We start from the raw sequence: 19264 nt of genomic DNA on the forward strand, positions 1-19264 counted from the left end.
TAAGCCAACTAAGATCTAGCATTGAATGCAAAGAAATACCATAAAATAGGTGAACCGGCAGGCAAAACATATCCTACTAGTTCTCAGTCCAACACAAAAAACTGAATTAGACAAACTTTACAACATACCACTCACAATACAACAAGAAGTTGACAATAAAAAAGCACTCGGAAAACCAAGGAAGCCATACAACCGAGGCAACCTACCCAAAAACAAATTAAAAACAGAAACTAATCATCATTCAAAGTAGTAGTTTTCCTTGTCGAAGCTACTCACCAAATTCTTTTCCCTTGGAGGCATAGAATTTAACAATCTGGAAGAACTCAATGTAGGATCAAGAGAGTCACTGTTCTTTATGTCAATGTAGGATGATGTCTTCTTATGAAAGAAAGATTGTTTATGCATTCTTGTCCTTTGACTAGATGAATTCCTCTGCTTTGCCTTGATTGATTCAGTCATGTTCATGTAACTTGGCCTGCTACCGCAGGTATCTTCTGTCCTTCTTGATGCTAAGATAGTTGTAGCAGATGTTGGGGTTGATGTGCAGAAAGAAGAAGATGATGGTGAACTCTCATCATAATGAAATTCATAACTTGGTGATGAAGAAGACCTAGCTTGATGATTGTTGTTAAAAGTAGGTACAGGTTTCACTGAAATCCTTTTCGTTACGCTGTTTTTCTTGACTTTAATCAAACAAGCTTCAGAAACCTTGGAACTGGAATCAGACAGCTTTGAACATGCACCATGGAAATCTTCAGAGTTCTTCAAAGATTGAACCTCAGATGGTTCTCTATTGGTGGCCTGCTGCTCCATCAGCCTATTTTCCCATGGTTTTGCTGCCATCCAGCGCTCTAACCAGCTCCAGTTGACATTATTCTTACCTAAATCATGTAGCTTCATTGAAGCAAGAGAGTGGTTAGACCTCCCACTTGAGGAGGACCTACATTTCTGAGTACAGAAAAGAAAAATTACTCCATCAAACTAAACTATGATATGCAATACTCATTATATAAATGTTAATGAAACATGAAGAACATACATACTTGTTGAGAATGAGAGTAAGCCATGGCTCTGTCTCTCTTGATAGCACCCTCTTGCCTCATCTGTAACTTAACTTTCACTTGCTCTAGTGTACCTTGACTATCACACCAGCCTTCCTGAATATGTTATAACGCAAGAAACCCATGAAAGAGCTAATCATCTATCAGTTCTCAGTAAAAAATTTAAAAGCATGTAGGTGCAGGAACAAGTCCAAACCAGTCAGACATATCATCAAACACTATGTGTGCAGATTACCTCGGCCTCTTTCAAGATATCCACTTTGGTGCGCCTGGTCTCGAGCATCTTTTGCACAGCCTGCCCTTCGGTTGAAAGCCTTACTCTCCGCGCGCGAATCCGTGCTTGGACTCGAACAAGAGCTTGCATGCATCTTAAGGTGACTGCCGCCTGCTTCCGCACCTGACGACCTCGAACCAACGCCTGAAGCCTAACTATCCCTTTCAGCGCTCTCAGAGCTCTTCTAGCCTATACATCCAAACAATAAAGAATTTGAACAAAGAAAATGGAACTCCGAGAGAGATAGAAAGAGAGCTGATTTCTACCAGGAAACCACGGAAAGCTGTCTGTATTCTTATGGCTGCCCACTCCTGACGCAAAGCGAGGAAATCTTTGGGCGGAGCACGTATAACTGCTGCCATGGCGGCAGTGAAGGCATCAGCAGTGGCCACTGAAGAAGTTTCCGAAGCCTCTGATGCCGACCGCCGGCTGTTTCCCTTTGAACCCCTCCACAAAAATCCACGATCTCCCGAGGAAGACCTCCATAGCTTCTTCCATTTCCTGCTCTTATCCCCACTGCCTCCACCACACACCTTCTCCTTCATACACAATGCACACAAAAAGAAAAATTTAAGCATAAAAACTCAAATGAATGGTGTGTTGAAAGACTCGATCTGCTTACAAGTTCATCCTTTTCCTGCTTCTTGAGACCAATCAGCGACTTTATCCACTTCCCAGAACCACCCATTTCACAAATTCTCTCCTTTCTACCAAAAAATCACAGCTTTCTCTCCGAGAGTGTATTGGAAACAGGAAGAAACCAGTGAGAAATCCTAGCTTGAAGTGGGTTAATGGGGAGGAGAGACGTGCGAAGCCGTTTGATATTTGAAATTCGAAAACGAGTGGGAGAGAGGGAGTTGGGCAACGGGAAAAAAAGACAAACCCGGGCCTGATAGTTGGTTCTTTTTTTATTGGGAGCTGTGAAGCGATATACGGTCGATCACCATGAACGGTTGGATAGAGGCCGTCGCATGCGGCACGCTCGCAGACGTTTACGATGAAGCCGTTCATGTTTTGCTGGACCCTTCTTTTCTGCGAGAAAATGTCGGAGAAGGACAGCGGTTCAGGAAATAAATTATGCGAACCGATAGATTATTGGTGATTGGGTACGTTCTGGAAGTCAATTTGAAGCACGCTCGCATATTTTTCCATTGAAACATGAGATGATTGTCTTCGTTAATCCAACTAATTATGATTATAATCTAAATGGAATATAATTATTAACTAATTAATGATTCTTCTCGTTGTTGGCGATTTGCTTAAGAGAGAGATTCGTTTGAAAGAAAAATAAAAGTATAAGTAAATTTTAAATTTATTGATTTATTTTGAGATCAATTATATTTATACAAAATTATCTATCATTAATTTTAATATAAATTTAATCATATTTGTTAGTAAAATTCAAATTGGATAATTAAAGTGGAGGAATGTATCAGTCCCTTTTGTGATAGAAAAATATCTCTTAAATTTAAGAGAAACTCCTATAAGATGACGGAGAGATTTGCAGTACTTTATCGAGTTGAATGTTGCTGAGATGAAGATGCTCAAGTGGATAAGTGATTTTACACTTAGAGATAAAATATGAAACGAGTATATACTTGAAAAGGCTGGAGCAACTCCAATGGCAGATAACATTCAAGAGAGTTGTCTTGGATAGTTTGGTCACAAAAAAACATTGGCCAATGGTTGACTCGATTAAGAGAGTAGATGAATCAGATAGATTTGTATATGTTGAGCAAGGTGAAGGTACACCTAAAAATATTTGGTTAGAAAGTATTAGAAATGATCTTTTGTTAATTAGATTTAAATAAAAAATAAACTCTTAATAGAATATAATAGAGAAATATAATTCATTTTTTATTTTTTTACCATAAATAAAACATCATTAAAAAAGGAAGATGCAACCAGGACCTCACAAAAAAAAATTTACAAAGAAAAAAATATCAATAAGAGAAGCAATCAGAGAAAGGGTGTTTGCCAACCCAACAGAATCACAATTGCTAAACCAGGCCACAAACAACATCAGAGGAACCAAACGAAGAAGAAGAAAAACCAGTAGCCACCCCAAATCCAAATGGAATAATAATTTCTTCTTCGATTTACGTTATTTATGCTTGCTTTTCTTAGTAAAAAAACAATATCAACAATTTGAAGAATAATTAGAACAAATTTCTCTCTAGAGTCTAATGATTTCTCATTAAATTCCTCCCCAGCAGCTGATGAAATGTCATCATTTAACCAGTCACCATGTATAACCTCATAATCCCTCTTATTACAAGGTACGTGAGCTATCAAAGCATCAATTAAAAGAACGAATATAGGAACATCAACAAGAGGCACACCAAAATTTTTTGCCATAGGATCATCACCCTTAGATAAAGAAGCACTAAAACGATCTGGAGTATCCAAAGAATCAGCACCGTTACTATAATTAAGAGGCAAATTCCTACCCGTAGGTGAGACACATGCACTGTCCCTAGGGTCTAGAGGGACAGAATCATCAGAAAATGTAGTTTCACAATCATAAACATCAACATTAACATTAGAATCAGGAGGTATGATAGGACTAACTATCAAATTTAGTAAGTGATGGTTAGGATCACAAACCTCAACAAAATCCTCATTAATTCCACATGGAGGAGCCTCACAAGCTTCAACTACATCCTCATTATTTCTATAGGAAGAAGCTACCGACAAAACAATAGACAACTACACATTAATTCCAATAACAACTTGCCCAGGAGGGAGCAAAACATCTGTATCAAGCACAACCAAATGCCCCTCCTCACTAGAATACAAAACGCCATTAGTATCGGTATCATCATGATTAACATTCAAAGGTATTTTGTTACCATTATTGATTAGCTATGTATCAATAGGCACATTAGAATGGGCATTAAACAAATTGTGGTGCAAGATATTGCATTCAGATTTCGAATGGCCCAAAGCTTTATAGTGAGAGCAATATGACAGAAAATCTTCCATAAGAACCGACTGGATGTAACCTAAACTATCAGGGCCAACCCACACCTTATTTGGAAAATATTTGGTAACATCTAATTCCACCAAAACATGTGTAATCGAAGGTCTAGAGCCACTGGATGTAGCATGATCAATTTTAAGGGGGCGGTCAAACATGAAATGAAGTCCATGAAGAATCCTAGGAGAGAATAGATAGGGTCTCAAATTAGGAAACGACACCTAAATAGGAATAATGGGCGACTCAACATAAACATCAAATTAAGGCGACCACTTAATCATCTTCATAACAATTGTTAATAAAATACGAGCGGTGTGCAAAGATATGACAATAATCCAAATCATTCACAAACTTAATTAACACATGCTTAGGATTTTGAACAGTTGCCAAAAACTCACCGATGAGCTTAAGGTTGAAAATTTGTTTTTGAATAGCTTCAAGGGAGGGTCTATGGGTAGGAAATTTGTCAACCAAAGTGTATTCGATAGGAGCAGCGAGCACTAGAATATTGGCCTCCAAAATCCACAACAAGGGCAAACCACGGTGAGAAGTGATTTTAAGGTATGGAAAATAGGAAGAGAAAACTGATAAAGCATTACGAAAAGACCTAGAAGAGGTTTTGCCATCCAGAAATCCGGGATCCACTAATCACTTATTGGCCATCGATCCAGACTGTAAGGGAAATTAAAACACCTGAGAAAGAACGAAACTCAAGGAATGCACAAAATTTAAAGGCAAAAAACTTACATGAAGCGAGAAGCGATGTTGGAGGCCATGGCAAGGTAACAGATATGGGAGCACCATGCGAGGGAGAAACCTAGCAGAGCACATATGTTGGGGGGTGCAAAAAAGGGCTCGGAGAAAAATGATTCATATAACTAATCCATAATAAGATAAGGGTCTGATGTTATTGTTGTTGTTACTTATTTAAGTTAATTCAACATAATTTATATTTTAATATATATTTTGAAAAGAAGCGATTGATGTGATACTAATAGTAAACTGTCAATTTGATCAAAATTTTGTAAATTTGTTTTTAAGATTCTGAATTTGTCTCAAAGCCCATATGAATTATGAAGGGAAAAAAAAAACTAAGAATTTTTTTTTAGTATTTTTATACATAATCTTTTGAGCAACAAAAAAACTATTTTTTTATAATTAATGTAGCATTATGGCTTTTTGCTATTGTTTATTGATAATTTTTACCTTTATAACCCCACCGCCCGCGAACGCACACACACACACACACAAATTTTAGGGTTTAGGGTTATAAATATCTATAAAAAAATATTAATTATAATAATAATCCTTTTGGAGCTTGGAAATGACCCATCCTCCCAAAGGATTTTAAGAATTTTTGGGAGTAATCAAAGGGATTCTAAGGACACATTACATATGGTAGTGTTCTTAATATTGAAAGAAAAAATACATATTGGTCCTAGTATTAGTCAAGTAGTTCTTGGCTCCAAAAATTTGCACCCTAGCCTCTCCATGGACCCCTTTCTTTCTTTTGTTCATGTTGTCGAGGAGGTTTTTAATGATTAAGTTCCAAGGCAAATTTTTAGAAGGAAAATTAGGTTTTAAATAAGGCACTACCCAGAGATTTCACCCTCGTGTTGCAAGAACTTTATGACCGAGTTCTAGTTTCTTGTAGGCGCAAGCCCCTATAGTTAATTAACCCTCTTGATATTGAGAGAGAATTTTCAATTAAGGTTAGTCATCAAATAGATACGTAGTATCTAGCATATATATAGTACTGCGTGTTTTGGAATTTGAGGATTAATTTTTTTTAACTGAAAATTTTCACCATCTTGTACTTAAAGTGGATGTTAGGGGGAATGATGATGAACCCGATCAAGATCCCATGGTTCCATCATCCCAGACCATTGTGGTTCCTGGTCTACTTAGTCAGAGGAGGTAGTTGATCCAACATGATAGAAGGATTCTTATTGGCAGTTATGGATTGCACCGTCCAAGGAAATCTTGTAGACTTTGGGTGAATATTTATCTAAGGGTAGGGGTGTCAATATTTGACACAACTTGAAAACCCGATACAAAAATTTTGGGTTCGGGTCAGCCCGAACCTGAAACGAGTTGGGTTCAGGTCCTGATTTTCAACCCATTTTTAATTTCAGGTCGGGTTCGGATTGATCCAAAAACTTGAAAATGATCGAGTTTTGACCCGAAATCCTTCATAGCGAGCGAACTCCCATCGTTGCTTCTGATCAAAATGTTGTAACTTCCAATCCAACCGAAAGTGAACATCATCTAAGGAGCAAAGTTGAACACGACGAACAAGAATGAAGGAGCTAGGCCAGCCGATGAGGCTACAAATCCTTCACAACAAGCAAACTCCCATGAGTCCTATCGTTGCTTCTGATCAAAATGTTGTAACTTTTGATCTGAGCAGAAGTGAACGTTTTCCCAAGGGTTGAAATCGAACAGGAACAAAGGAGCCGGTGAGGCGGCGATTCCTTCACTGCGAGCGAACTCCCTTCATTGCTTCAAATCAAAATGTTGTAACTTCCGATCCAACTGGAAGTAAATGTCATCTAAGGAGAAAAGTCGAACAGGAACGAAGGAGCCGGTGAGGTGGCGACTCTTTATCTGCGAGCGAACTCCCGTCGTTGCTTTCGATCAAAATGTTGTACCTTTTGATCCAGCCAGCGAACTCCTGTCATAGCTAACGAAGTCGAATAACACTTTTCGGGCTGGGTTTGGGTTGACCCAAACCAGACCCGAACCCAAAGCGGGTCTGGTTTGGGTCCAAAAAACTAACCCGTTCATAAAAAAGGGATGAGTTCAGGCTGAACCGAATAGTGTTAGGTCAGTTCCAAATTCAACTCAAATCTGACCCGTGACTTGAAATTGACATCCCTATCTAAGGGGATAAATTGAATCCACTTTAGCTGACAGAAGGCTTTGAGCCGAATCGATTATATCATATTAATTCATTGCTTAATGATGTAACACCATTGGAGAACATACGAGCTCTGATCATGATCATAATATAATGGTGTCATTTTGTGGCAAAACCATCTAGTCAAAGGGTCCTGATCATGACCATTTACTAGTGGGGCCATTTAGCGGCAAAAACACCAATGTGGTGCCATTTTACGATGAAACCATAGATTAGATGATATGTGTCACGTCCTTATTGGTAAGAGACATATTAAGAATGAATCTTAGTTATATTCTCGACTAGACATTAGCACTTTCTGAGCTGAACTAATTTGCAGATTTATCTATTCTGCAAACGATTATGGAAAGTGGATGGATATTTTTTCTTTAATCATTTGATGATTAATTTCATTTTAAATATCCTGGTATTGGGTGGTTATTTTAGAATTTTAGATTTTTATGGTCATTTGGGATGTATTAAATATATTTATGGTCCCCTCAAATTGAATTTTTTTGTCAACACGACCATCATTAGGGTGACGTTGTTGTCACTTTAAAGATTTGTATTTTATTAAAACTTGAAAGCCTCGAAAGTATAGGGTCTCCTCCGGTTGTGATAAACATTCAATACGACCATCATCACGGTTATATTGTAGTCTATTTAAAATATTTGTATTTTGTTGAAGCTTGAAAGCATCAAAAAGTATATGATTCCCTCCAGTTGAGATAAATATTCAACACAATCATCATTGAGATGTTCGTAGGAAATTTTGTTTTTGTTGATGGAACCTTGTCGACTATATCAATTTACTGATAGAGGATCAGGTTGGTATCTAAATTTATTTCTCAATATGTGTAGCTTCCTCAAACGTCACACGTGTACCTACGACACGCTTGTCGGGGCCCCGATTGGTATATGTTGTTATATGCATTTTGTATTATATGATTGTTATATGTATGTAGTGGGTGTATGTGATGTATCTGCATATATTACGTACATCGGCTCATGTATTTTGCTTTTTTACATTTGCATATTATGTTGTTACAACATGTGGTATTTTCGTATGCAGATAGAATAGTGCCTGATATTACTTGAATGAAACCCTCTGTATCCTATAAAGGCATGCATATTATGTGATGCATATGAATGCATATTTTAATGCATGAGAGGGGGTGTTTTACATTTTTAAATGCAACTAGTTATGCAGGTAACTATTGCTACCAAGTATGTAGTACTTTATTTTAGGCTTTATTGACGCCTTCAATCCATTTGTACGAATGTCGTGAATCTGGTGGCGTAACGCATTGACATAGCAATGCATTTACGGGGGCATTACAAAATATGTAGAATTAATCAATTATGTGGGTAACTATCATTCGAATGTGCACAACATTCATATTTAAATGCTTATAGATGATTTTTGTGTTCTCGTGCACAAGTGTTGGTGATCCAATGGTGCAGCATTGCGCTTCCGTGGCTCACAATTTCTTTTACTATTGATTCCTTGTTGTTGCTTACAGGTGAATCATAACGTTGCATTTAAATAGCCATGAGACATTTCATTGTTCTGATGCAAGCTCCATCTTCTTGTCTTTCAAGAGATTGGATCCACGAATTCTCAAATCTTTGCATAGATTAGATGAGGATATGCAAATTGCATGAGGTCGTTTTCTGATAGATGATGTATTATAATATGATGAAACTAAAGGATTGGTTGATACACTGTTGGATTTATTTATCTCCATTTCATCACAATGTAACCTCCTCGAAGCATGAACATGACAAATCACATGACAGGTTTTAGTATCTCAACGATATTCTAGTATCTGATATGCATATGGGACGTGGAAGCTTCTCTTGCAACCCTTGACAAAGCAACCAAAAGCAGCTCTCTTCAATTTACAGCTGCAACATTTAATGGTGCACGTATAGGACATTAAGTTGAAGCTTGATCTCCGACTATTTGTCTTTCATTCAAATAAATATAGCATTTATCCAGAAACCTCAGTATTTATGAAGAGATGATAGAATGAGATTTTTTTGCTTGAACTACTCATTCTTTGATTCTACATAATCATTCAACTTCGTATGCTTAGTGTCACAGTTTGGGCCTCCTGCTGGTAGCAGATCAAGGGGTCTCCTCTTTACACCAAGTTTCCCTTTTTTATCCCAGTTGCCACCATCAGAACCTCTATAGTTATAAATTGGAGGGTTTGGGAATAGGCACACTAGGTGCTCGATTGAATGTCTCATCTTTTGTTTTTACTTTACTCTATATACACCTAACTAAACAGAAAAAAAATTATTATAATGCATTCACTTTATAGACAACCAAACATTCTCATGTATTTACTTTACATTGCATTCACTTTACACTGCATTTATTTTATATTATATTCACTTTACAGCCAACCAAATAGCCCCTATGAGAAAAATTTTAGCATGGGGAAAATAAGAACTTGCTATTGTATGCTTCTTTTATCTACAATCCTCTTTTTATCTATAAAAAAGCATTGTTAACTAATTACATATCTGACAGCATGAACAAGAAAATGAACTATGAACAGATCTTTTATACAAAAAGTGTATTTTTTGGTAGAATTATAGCGGATATAAATCCTCCATTAGAACACTCATAGGAAAAAAGATTCTGGGGGCAATACTAAGTGAATAAATTTGCTGTAGTAAAAGATATTTTTTTAACATATTTTTTAATTAAATTATTTTAGAAACTTTTTAATTTAAAAATAAACATCATTTATATTTCATCAAGCTCTTCCCCTCGCATGTTATGTAAAAAAAGAAGCAAAACTCATAAAGTTGTCTAAGCTGAATTGCATACATGACCAATAGTCTTTTTTCCTTATTTTTCTCATCAAAATTTTTTTTATATATTTTTATTTTTTTGACGTACTGAAATGAGTGGTGGATAAAATGCGCAAACTTATGTTAGTACTAAAACATATTTTTATTTGTCCGCAACAACAACAACAACAACATCAAGCCTTTATCCCACTACGTGGGGTCAGCTACATGAATCCTTTTTCTCCATTGTGTCCTATTAAAAGTCAAATTCTCGTTTAAATCTAATAAAGAAAGGTCATTTCTAATATTTTCTAACCAAGTCTTTTTAGGTCTACCCCTACCTTTCTTAACATAAGTCAAATCTAATACCTCTACTCTCCTAACCGGGTCATCGCAAGGCCGCCGTTTTATGTGACCAAACCATCTAAGGCGACTTTCTCTAATCTTATCTTCTACTGGAGCTACTCCAACCTTTTCAAAAGATAAATTTTATAATAAAAATTTTCCTGAAAATAATTTAATATAAAAATAATATTGTATTGCAGGGCGACTTGCTACGATACTTTAATTTATTTAATTTTTACATTTTTTAAAATGCTGACTGTACTACTAAGCCGTCCATTAAACGGACAACTTTGTTTATTTTTATTTTTTTATAATATACTTAATCACATAATTTAATTATTAATGATACTTTGTTTATATATATATATATATATAATAACTAAAAAAATTCTACTACTCAAATATTATTTCTTAATTTTTTGTCAACCTAATGTTGATCCTCCTAGTGATGATTCATGTGTATACGTAACTCCAATGAAGTGGGTTTTCTTTCAAGTGCTTATTTCTACAAAAGAAAATATCAAGTTAAAACACTAAATGAGAAGCATATTACAATATGTTCATGAAATAGATCAAAACAAATATCGTCTATGATCATTGATCATGCCCCTAGCCAAAAGCTCGATTCTACTTGGTTTTTTTTTCTCTCTCCTTCTGGCATAATCTAAGTTGTCCCAACCAAGATCTGTTTAAATCAAACCAGATGCTTTCTCCAATCCATAAAGAATGCTTGCCCGACTTTTAAATGTCTGTGAACATATCTCACAGGTTGGGGTGTCAATTTAGGTTCACGGGTCGAACCTGAAATTGACCCGGCACTATTCGCGTTCGGGTCAACCCGACCCGTTTTTGCAAACGGGTTGATTTTTTGGACCCGAACCCGACCCGCTTTGGGTTTGGGTCAACCCGACCTGCTTCGAGTTCGGGTCAACCAGACCCGACCCTCTTGGGGTTCCGTCCTTCGGCATTTTCCGCACAGGCGGCGACTCGCGGGATCCAACAGCGAGATCCAGTAGCGGGAGATGGCAGCGACCGCCGGTCGAGCCAGAAGGCGACGCGACTCGCGCAGGTGGCCAAGCGCGATCACGCGGCGACGCGGGCAGGCTACGCGCGGTCACGCATGCAGGCGACTGCGACGCGGCTCCATCTTGGGCAAGCTACGCGCTGTCAAGTGGAGCAACCGGGTCATTTCTGGGTTTCCGGGTCAACCTGACCCGGTTTTGCAAACGTGTCGATTATCCGGACCCAAACCCGACTCGCTTCAGGTTTGGGTCAACCCAAACCCGAAATTTTTGGATCGGATTCAAGTCAGGTTTTCGGGTCGGGTCCAATATTGACACCCCTCACAGGTAAGTTGACCCCTATTTTTTAAAATTATTCTTCATTTTATCAATGTATTGGGACACCTACCTAAAATTTGTTCATATGACATAAGACAATATGAAATAATTTATTAGAATTACTTAAATTAAATATTTAATATTTGAATTTTTTATCTCAAACTCTCAAAATCTCATATCATGAAATTCTTGGGTATTTTCTTCCATGATACATAAGATAATAAAATAAAATAAAACATTTCTTATTATCAAAATGTAACATTTAAAGATAATAACATTAAAAAAAAATTACTTGCATAAATGTCACCGTCAAACTCCATGTATATATGTTCATCTGTAGGCTCCGAGCCACACTGTGGTGGAGGTGCATATTAGGTAGGCTATGAAAATTGATGGTAGTAATATATGGAAGGACCGGTCTGAGATGACGGTGGTGGGTGATATAGGTAAAAGGATGTGGTCGAGATCGGGTCTGCAGTCAAGTGGTCGACATAACGCATTTCTCCCATCTCATTCGGGCTCGAATCTCTACGGTGAAGGGAAATATGTTTTTTTTTTTTTGGGAAATTTTGGGTCAAAGCCCTTAAATTAAAACTGAAATGATTACAAGTAAAAACAAAAAAACAGGCTTAAAACATAAGCCCCATTACAAAATGTAAAGGAAAAAGAAGAAAACCCAAAAAACAGAGCAGCAAAACATGTCCCTAAAAGGCTCAGAAAAATAAAACTTGGTACAAAAAATTGAAAACCAGCTGAACCAAAGGTTCAACACCATGTCTATGGACACGAGTACTTCCCGGTTGCCCACGAATTACCACACGGAACATCGAACGGACATCAATGAGAGGAGCAAGCACCAGAGGTAAACGAAGACCATCCAGGGAAGTGTACCAAATCATCATTGCCTTGGGACATCCAAAAACTGTCTGAGGGGAGATTCTCCAGGAGAAGCAGCTGGGGAAAGAAGTTTGAATCTTATCAAAGTGTTTCCACTTAGAAACTTTAGCAGAAATGGCCCTGTAAATGTTGTGACAGAGAGAAAATATTGCAATGAAAGAGTAGCCTATAGGCTAGGAATAGAAAGAGTAGCCTATAGGCAATATGACACATAGAGTCCTCGAACAAATAATAATAATAATAATAATAAAGAATCAGATAATGATGATGTAGAAAAGAAAACATATAATGATATTATCATATAAATGACAGTAGAACAAATTGAAATAATTTGAACAAGAAAATAAAATACAATAAATTAAAAAATTTATTTATCAGTCAAAATCATCACTAGATGTGGCATCACTCTACTTTGAGACCAATACAATAAACTGAAGATACAAGAACTCACCATTCTGAATAAAATGAGATTATACACAAAGAATAATTTTTCTATTTCACAATAGGTTAGGATAATGGAAATTAGGTGACGGTTGCTAATGGCGATTGTCGGTAGCAATTATCGGGCAAGACGATAAATTCCTTCAAATCTCTCACCATCAACATCTCCTTCAAGTGAAAAATAGAGTCATATTTATAGTCCTTTTAAGAGGATAATTTGACAAATTTTATCATAATCCAAAATACTCCATCAAATGATTCATTTTAACTTTTTTATCATATATTATTTATTTCATATTTGTGCATCTTAATGAATTAAGAATTTTATGATCTTGGATTTGTCTTTTTAAACCACTCAATTTGAGTACAACTGTACAAGCATCACTACAGGAAAATCGTCAGTTACAGGCAGCAATTTTTGAAGATTAATATAAGTTTTCTGGCGGTTCATAAATTTTTTCGACAGTTTACAAACTGTCAGAATAAACCGCGTAGGAGAGGAAGTCCGAAGGCCATTTTCCGGTGGCTAAGATTTCTAGCTGTTAAACCGCTGGTGAACGCCGATTAATTATCGACGGCGTACCGGCTGTAGGAAACGCCAGTATTTCCAGCGACTTAGCCACCGGTATATTAAAAATCGGTGGCTAAACCGACTGGGGCGGACAATTTAAGGTCATTTTTCGGTGGTTTGAACCACCAAAAAAAATTACTTAAAATTGACAATCAAACCACCGGTAATAGTCAACGTCTAAATAAAAAACTGGCGGTATATACAGCGTTCAATTTATCGCCGGCATTTTCGACAGTTTGTTATTAAAACCTGGCGTTTAAACAGATGGTATAAACCGGCGGTCCAACCGACGGTAATTCTGGCGGTCATTTTACTGCCGTTAAATAGTAAATTTCCTGTAGTGCATGTTAGACTTAGAGATTTTTTCCCTTCATTTAATGACTTAAAGCTTTTTAGTATAATTCAAGTATTTGATTTGGGTTCATTTAGACTTTGATTAGATCATTAATTAAGATATGGATTAATTCGTCTTGTGAATATGTTTAGTTCGACTATTTATTTATTAAAATAAGAGTTAGGGTGATCATAAATTTAATTACATAAAATTTCAATTCAAATACTACTATCTCAAAATTCCTATTAAACAAATGAATTTTAGAGACATATCAACTATAATTATTGATTTTATCTGAAAATAGATAGCAATATTTATATAAACGCAAAATTTGTTCTTCTACATTGAGGCATCACTCAGTAATAAATTTATATTTAAAATTGCAAAGCACTTGTAATTTCAGAACTTCCCCTTATGTCTCCCTTCTCGGACCCAGACAACGGAATCACATAGGATTCCGGCCCCTTATAACTCCCTTCTGATAGCATACAATTAATCAATTCATTCAATTTACAATTCAGGATAAAAGCAGAATTCGTACGAAAAACCAGCGGCATAATGGCAGTATACGAAATTTACACAAAATTCACAGATTCAGAAATCTACCAAATTATCACAGAATATTCACAACAATATTGTAAGACTTTCATTGTATTGACAAAAAATTTTTCAACATCCTGATAATTTGCAGTTCAATTAAAAAGTCGCAGAATCCAAAATATCTGGTAAAAATCTTCCAGAAAATACTCAAAACATGCACAATTATCATCTTAGAAACATATTAAAAGTTACGCGGTAAAATCTTTGTCAGAAGAAAATAACACCAGAAATTTGCTAAAGGAAACAAAATTCGGAACAAAAAAGTCGTCAAAAATCTCATTTCTGAAAATTGAGAAAGGCGGAATGTGCCTTACCTCGAGTCGGTCAACTTTCCCAACTACGGCGACGGACAAAAACGAGTCGAAGTCGCCCAAAAATCCACTTTTTCTCTTTTCCACTCGTTTCTCTCTCTCATGGGCTTTCTCTCTCTTCAAAATCGGCACTATACAGATATTTATTAAGCAGCATCGTCTCGTCTCGGACGATGTTCCCGATCGTCCCGGGACGATCTCCTCTGGACCAGAGCGTGAACCAGATCGTCCAGACGAAATTAAATGCCAATTTCGTCGTCCCGGGACGAAACTCTCTGTCTGGTTCGTCCCGACCCTTCCAGGTTCGTACAGACGAAATGAAAGATTTCTTCACAATTTCTTCACCACCTGCACCAATCGTCCCAGACGATCCTAGGAGGAAAATAGTCTTTACAGTAAATTTTTTCGGCGGTTTACAAACCGTCAGAATAAACCGCGTAGGAGAGGAAGTCCGAAGGCCATTTTTCGGCGGCTAAGATTTCCGGAGGTTAAACCGCCGGTTAATTATTTACGGCGTACCGGTTGTAGGAAACGACAGTATTTCCAGCGGCTTAGCCACCGGTATATTAAAAATTGACGGCTAAACCGACTGGGGCTGACCATTTTAGGTCATTTTCCGACGGTTTGAACCACCGAAAAAAATTACTTAAAATCGGCAGCCCAACCATTGGTAATAGTCAATGTCTTAATAAAAAATTGGCGGTATATACAGCGTTCAATTTACCGCCGGCATTTTCGACAGTTTGTTATTAAAACCCGGCGTTTAAACAGATGGTATAAACCGGCGGTCCAACCGACGGTAATTCTGGCGGTCATTTTACTATCATTAAACAATAAATTTCCTGTAGTGCATGTTAGACTTAGAGATTTTTTGCCCTTCATTTAATGACTTAAAGCTTTTTAGTATACTTCAAGTACTTGATTTGGGTTCATTTAGACTTTGATTAGATCATTAATTATGATATGGATTAATTCGTCTTGTCAATATGTTTAGTTCGACTATTTATTTATTAAAATAAGAATTTGGATGATCATAAATTTAATTACATAAAATTTCAATTCAAATACTACTCTCTCAAAATTCCTATTAAACAAATGAATTTTAGAGACATATCAACTATAATTATTGATTTTATCTGAAAATAGATAGCAATATTTATATAAACGCAAAATTTGCTCTTCTACATTGAGGCATCACTCAATAATAAATTTATATTTAAAATTTTAAAGCACTTGTAACATTTTTCTTGCTAAAAAAGTATTTAGATAATGATTTTATATATTAAAAAAATTTATCAAATATATTACTTTAGGTTAAAGCATACAAGACAAGCTTGCATGCATTGTGTTGACTTGACTTGATGACTCATCGAGCTGACTTGTTAAAAATATTTTGTTTAAAAAAGCACTTGAAAATTATAGTTTATCAATACCCAATAGACGAAAAGTTTATCATTGAACTCTCTTAACAACGTTATTTATGATTGTGTGGACCAATATGGAAGGGTTTTGGGATGATGTGCTGCATGCTTTCTCTTCTAGATCTGCTAGAAGCCCTATGGCATCTTTTCATCATAGCTTAATAGAGCTTAAAAGGGCTTTTAAAAATAGAACGTGGGCGACTTCTTCTTACCTTTCTAATGCTTTGTTAGAAGTTAAGAGTAAGCAACATCTTTGCTTGGTTGAGCTTCAGGCTACTCCTCTTGATATGGAGATAAATCAAAACCTCAAGAAAATCAATGATGAGCTGGCTTCTTTACAAGCTAACTGGACTTCTTGGTTAGCTCAACGGGCTAAAACTTTATGGCTTTCTAAAGGAGAAGACGACCTAGGTTTTCTATTTGCTAGAATCAGAAGTCGCAATAATAAGAACTGTATCAAGGAGATTACCACATCAGAAGGTCACTTTACTACCTTTTCTGAGATATCCAGTGCCATTATAAGGCATTTTGAGGGCTTCCGTATCGCCAATAGGGCAATCAGTCTTCCCGTGTGTGATCCTGACATTCAATTCCGCCTCGTGTCTGACTGCGATCCTGACGTTCAATTTTGTGAGCGGCTCGACAAGTAATCGAGTCGAGCAGAGGGATGTTCAAACTCGAGCTCGATAAGCTTGAATCGTCGAGCCATTAACTAGCAAAGCTCGAGCAGCTCATAAGTCGGCTTGACTCGGTTGCACCCCCAATGCTACTTGAAGTTTTATTAGGTTAATTAAAATTTTAATAATTTTGATCTCAACTCGTTAATGACGAGTTGAGATGATCGAGCTACTAGCTAGCTTGAGCTCGAGTCTGTGATCGAGCTTATGTATTATATTATAATAGCTCAAGTTTGAGCACTGTCTTACATGGCTCATAAGCTCATTGAGTTGCTCTATTAACTTTATATTATTTTGTTGCATAAACCATTTTATAAGTCTTATATTGAAATATATTTTCATTAAGGCTTTACACGTGTTAAAAATATGCCAATGTATGCACAAATTTTAATATTCCTTTTATATATTATAAGTGCATATACATATTCATTAAATTTTAATATTTACCGACGATTAATTTTTCATTGGAAAAAATTTTCAGTGAATTTCCAAATAGCAAAATGAAATCCATCACAAAAATAAATTTTAGGCAACTTGTTGAGGGCCAACTATCACTAGAATACTCACGCCGGTATTAACATGACATTTGAGAAATTATTCTGTACGGTTGTCGAACACCGTCCGGAAACCAATCATAATGCGCCACAGCACCCCTTCGTTTGGTATCACGGTTGGGTATCACTGACGTTGCTGCACTTGATTAGCCTCTGGACGTAGAGATACATTCGGCCTCTGCATAGAATAATTTCTCCATGGAGTAGACCTGATTATGCAAAGAAAAGAATAACTATGGGGGCATGGTAACTTTCTTCATATGTCTAGCTCAATTTCTCATACTAAGCAGAGACAAAGATCAGTAACTTCCTCCTTAGATCTTTTTCTTAGGGATTCTTCCTCGTTAAAACGAGGATCGATATTTGAGATTAAATGATAATAAAGAAAACTAGCTTTCTACTTCGACGAGTGTTAAACTCTAAGATCTCATGGAACTCTACTATTGAGAAATTCTTAGAGGAGGAAGAGATCTTCTTAAGATTTCTTGGAAGAGAGAGAGGTGGAAGGGAGGAGAGGGAGACGCATGGAAGATAATTTTATAGGAACTTCTTAATTGCGGTGTGTACAAATAGAACCACCTGACATAAGGCATCCAAGCGTAAACTAGAGTCGAGGCACCTCGCTCTACAAAATCATCAGATTCTGCTTTCACTGCTGCACTAGTGTACGCTTGGATGCCACACTAAAGGGTGAAGACGTTTGAAGATTACAGAAAACAGAGTTCTTGCCTTAGGCAAGAAGACGGAGAAGAGAAAAGCAGAACAGACAGAGAAAACTAGAAAAGTATATTGTTATTAATGTTTGTAGTACAGGAGATGATATATATAGACTTAAGTAAAGCAAGAAAGTACAAGAGATAGATGACGTGGACAGTACTTTAACATCCCCCCTCAAATTAAGCATTCTGTGAATGAATGGTTAATTTGGATCTTAATGTGTTGAACTGATTTAAGGAAAGGGGTTTAGTTAGAACATCTGCTATGTTATCCACAGATTTAACATGTTGTATAGCAATTGCTCCTTGCTTGATATGACCACTGATGAAGTGATAATCTATTTCTATATGCTTTGTTCTTGCATGAAACATGGGGTTGTGAGCTAGTGCAATTGCCGACGTGTTGTCACACATAAGAGTTGTAGGTGCGTTCTGAGGTACATGAAATTCTGAAAGGAGACGGCGAAGCCAAAGTATCTCGGATGTTGCCGATGATAGCGAACGATACTCCGCTTCGGTGGAAGATTTGGCCACCGTAACTTGTTTCTTTACCGACCATGATATCAGATTAGTGCCTAAAAACATGCAGTGACCTGAGATAGACTTACGATCATGAGGATCTGCAGCCCAGTCGGCGTCCGCATAGGCGTTGAGCTGTAATGTTCCAGATTGTAAAGGAAGACCGAAGTCCACTGTCCCTTTGATGTATCTCAAGAGCCGTTTGAGGTCCTGATAGTCCGTGATGCGAGGCTTGTGCATGTGTTGACAAATCGAGTTCGTTGCAAAGGCGATGTCTGGTCTGGTAATGGTGAGGTATTGAAGGGAGCCGGCTAGTTTGCGGAAATGCGATGGATCCTGAAATGGTTGATCATCAACGGAGTGTTTGCGCTTTGTGCCCATTGGTGTAGCAGCCGGTTTGCACTCCAGAAAGCCGGCGTGATGCAAGAGTTCGCGGGCATAATGAGCTTGATGGAGAAAATAACCCTGCTCCGTTTTATTGACTTGTATTCCTAGAAATAACGAGACTTCACCTAA

The 19264-nt window shown here is 37.0% G+C and overlaps 1 protein-coding gene across 2 annotated transcripts; it reads right to left on the bottom strand.

The window, feature by feature from the left end:
* LOC110113834 (protein IQ-DOMAIN 1) lies at positions 1 to 2225 on the bottom strand. 2 transcript variants are annotated; one of them, XM_020846537.2, is made up of 5 exons: positions 1958 to 2225; positions 1602 to 1874; positions 1297 to 1524; positions 1044 to 1157; positions 1 to 894 (listed from the first exon to the last, which is right to left on the bottom strand). In XM_020846537.2, exons 1-5 carry the CDS (start codon positions 2021 to 2023, stop codon positions 238 to 240), a joined length of 1338 nt encoding a protein of 445 aa, XP_020702196.1. In that variant the 5' UTR covers positions 2024 to 2225; the 3' UTR covers positions 1 to 237. The 2 variants fall into 2 exon arrangements, with proteins under 2 accessions (XP_020702196.1, XP_020702195.1); XM_020846536.2 differs by having other exon boundaries at positions 1 to 948; positions 1958 to 2224.
* Between the last annotated feature and the right edge of the window lie 17039 nt (positions 2226 to 19264).

The sequence above is a fragment of the Dendrobium catenatum genome, unplaced genomic scaffold (genome assembly GCF_001605985.2).
Source record: "Dendrobium catenatum unplaced genomic scaffold, ASM160598v2 fragScaff_scaffold_370, whole genome shotgun sequence".
In the NCBI taxonomy this organism is placed as follows: Eukaryota; Viridiplantae; Streptophyta; class Magnoliopsida; order Asparagales; family Orchidaceae; genus Dendrobium; species Dendrobium catenatum.

What these genes read in the sequence shown, in the direction of transcription:
- LOC110113834 (XM_020846536.2), bottom strand. Translation starts at nt 2,023, where the DNA reads ATGGGTGGTTCTGGGAAGTGGATAAAGTCGCTGATTGGTCTCAAGAAG. An exon ending in AGCAGGAAAAGGATGAACTT is followed by an intron (nt 1,875 to 1,957) that starts GTAAGCAGATCG and finishes TTGTGTATGAAG; the next exon opens with GAGAAGGTGTGTGGTGGAGG. An exon ending in CTTACTCTCATTCTCAACAA is followed by an intron (nt 949 to 1,043) that starts GTATGTATGTTC and finishes TTCTGTACTCAG; the next exon opens with AAATGTAGGTCCTCCTCAAG.